This window comes from Atta cephalotes (assembly GCF_000143395.1).
Source record: "Atta cephalotes unplaced genomic scaffold scaffold00013, whole genome shotgun sequence".
Lineage (NCBI taxonomy): Eukaryota > Metazoa > Arthropoda > Insecta > Hymenoptera > Formicidae > Atta > Atta cephalotes.
The window spans coordinates 5,982,056-5,984,731 of NW_012130077.1; the positions used below are offsets into that span (position 1 = coordinate 5,982,056).

Here is a 2,676-nt window from a genome sequence, read left to right on the forward strand (position 1 = left end):
TCGTCTCTCTCTCTCTCTCTCTCTCTCTCTCTCTCTCTCTCTCTCTCTCTCTCTCTCTCATATTTAACAGATAACACTCACTTATCTATTGTAGATGGTTGCAAATTCTCATTGCTGAGAACAACAACATCGTCTCCTACTCGTGTTGCGGAATTTGCAACGACTTTAGGCACGGTTGGCAATGCTTGACCAAGAATATCGCAAACTTTAACAGTAACTAACGGTTGCTTATTAAATATAATAATTCCTCCATCGGCTAGGGTTATGCAAATTGGTTTTTCAGAACTATCGACTGCCAAAATAGTTAAAGCAGAAAGTAAATTTGTAACACCCTTTATTGTTTGCACGGAACGCCGCGAGAGAAGATAATTGCCCAATTTGACAGTCTGTTGAAAGTTTAATGGCGGTTTTTTCTTCAATGAAGTTGATAATTTAAGAATACCATTAACAAGGAAGCCTATAAAAAATTTATTTTAAAATTAATTAAAATTTAATATTACACAAAAAATCAACTTGGAATTATACAAATAATAAAAACTAAATATATACTTGTTATAGAAAGACCGCCTTCAAATTGTAAGTATTGGCCATCGACTTCATCTGCTTGTACTACAGCATCTTCAATACGATCCAAAGCAAATGCTGCTGGGGGACCTATGTCTGCAGCAATGTGGAACACGTACCCCAAGCTAATAATAGAAAAGTACCTTATATCCATGTTAAAAATATGTAGCGAAGTAATTTTTAAGATATTCCGTTCAGTGTGATAATTATTGTCTTCACGTTTTATATTCAGAAGAACGAAAGTTTCATAAACATCATTACATTTATCATTAATTTTTACCATAATTACTAATATGTATTATTTTATATAGGGTATCCCATTTTAATTAAAACAGCCAATTTCTGGAAGGTACGAGATTTTAGAAAAAAATATAGATAAAAATTGTAAGGTTTGAAGGGGGAGGAGTATAATGGGTTTAACTGTGGATGGCACCATCAAGGTTAGGTGAAGGTCACTTTAAATTTTTTAAATGAAATTGCATTAAAAATTCATTTTCACATAAAAAGAAAAATAAGAAGTCAATCTCTAAACCTTGATCTTAATAAATGTTATCTAGATTATGATCCTGAATGACATTCAAGAGATTTTTTAGCTGTCGGTCGGACATCTTAATTAGATAATACTAATATCGGCGATGCTGTAAATTTCAAGCTTTATAAAGTATTAATAAAAAGTATTAATAATAGAAAAATATTTTGTTACAGTTTTGAAGAGCTCTCGAAATTAGCTACAATATGTAATGAAAAATAGGGGATACCATAACAAAAATTGAAAATAACCTTGATTTGACCTTGACGTCATCTAGAGTCAAATCAATGGTACTCTTATATCCTTCAAACTTTACTTTTGTCCAAGACATTTTTCTCTAAATTCTTGTGATTTCCAGAGAGTGGCTATTTTAATTAAATAAAATGGGATACCTTGTATAAATCTTCGATAACTTACTTCCATAAACTATCATCTTTCCTTAAAGTTGCTTGAATTAATTTCACTAATTTGTCAATTCTGGCAGTAGGTATCTTTTGCGATAAAGTTGTTAAACCACTCACTGCATAATACAAATCAGAGAGTGTAGAAGTATCCTTCTGTATAATATTTGTCAATATCTGTATAAATAAGATGTTATATATAGCATGGAATGTTTATATTTTTGTTTAAGAATAATTATCTTCATTCTTCATGTAGTATCATTATTATAGGCATCATTATGCTACGTAAGTGCTACAGATATTCGTATAATTTAAATCACTAATACTAGCATATATCACCTTTGTAATAATACTTGTGGAAAACTCTTGGCAGCCTTCAATAGCTTTCCATGTGGAAACAAGATAAAATGCCGTTTCAGGTGTAATGTTTTCTCCATTGGATTTTATTAAGTATTTGCAAATGGTCTAAACAAGTACAATCACTATTAATATAAGAATTCGAAATAATATATTATAATGAAGAAATTCTCATTCAGAAAGACTAATCAAATAATCATGGAATTTCAGTATAGCTTTTTCATCATAAGATAATTTATACATGCCGAATCTACAAATAGTTTAAACAATATACAGGATGAATCATTTTAATGCATTGATTTTTCTCGAAAGCTAAGATTTTATTAGAAAATGTTTCAATAATTATAGTAAAAAAATTCTCATTTAACATGATTAACATGACTCTGTATCTACGTGTGTATGTGCATGCATGCACGTACACATTTACCGACGTTAAGAAACAAAGTATTTGTTTAAGAATTATTGTATATTTTTAGATTTCCTGATATATACAGGAAATGTCTGGAAATAATCAAATATTTCATGAGCAGGTAGAGCGGACTAAACTTAACAAGATAATCCTTAAAAATAGCCGAATACTACTGCGAAGTGTATACGCTACTAATTGCTTGGCGCGCCTACTGATCGCTTGGCTTCGCAGTAGGCCGGGCGAGCGCGCGTATTCGGCTATCTTAAGGATTAATATCTCATTAACTATTGGGGAAATTTACAAAATGAGTAGAGGACTTTTCGAGTCAGGTTAATCCGTTCTACCTGCCCATGAAATATTTGGGGATTATTTCCAGACACCCTATATATATATATATATATATATATATATATATA

General features: G+C 31.0%; 1 protein-coding gene across 1 annotated transcript in view; it reads right to left on the reverse strand.

The window, feature by feature from the left end:
• The window catches only part of LOC105617733 (dolichyl-diphosphooligosaccharide--protein glycosyltransferase subunit 2), a 19,454-nt gene that overhangs the window by 8,318 nt on the left and 8,460 nt on the right, over positions 1-2,676 (reverse strand). The window contains exons 4-7 of the mRNA XM_012199287.1: positions 1,834-1,959; positions 1,511-1,671; positions 550-689; positions 82-457 (exon numbers count right to left, since the gene is read on the reverse strand). Of these exons, the coding sequence (XP_012054677.1) occupies positions 82-457; positions 550-689; positions 1,511-1,671; positions 1,834-1,959 (803 nt within the window). The remainder of the gene's footprint in view (positions 1-81; positions 458-549; positions 690-1,510; positions 1,672-1,833; positions 1,960-2,676) is intronic.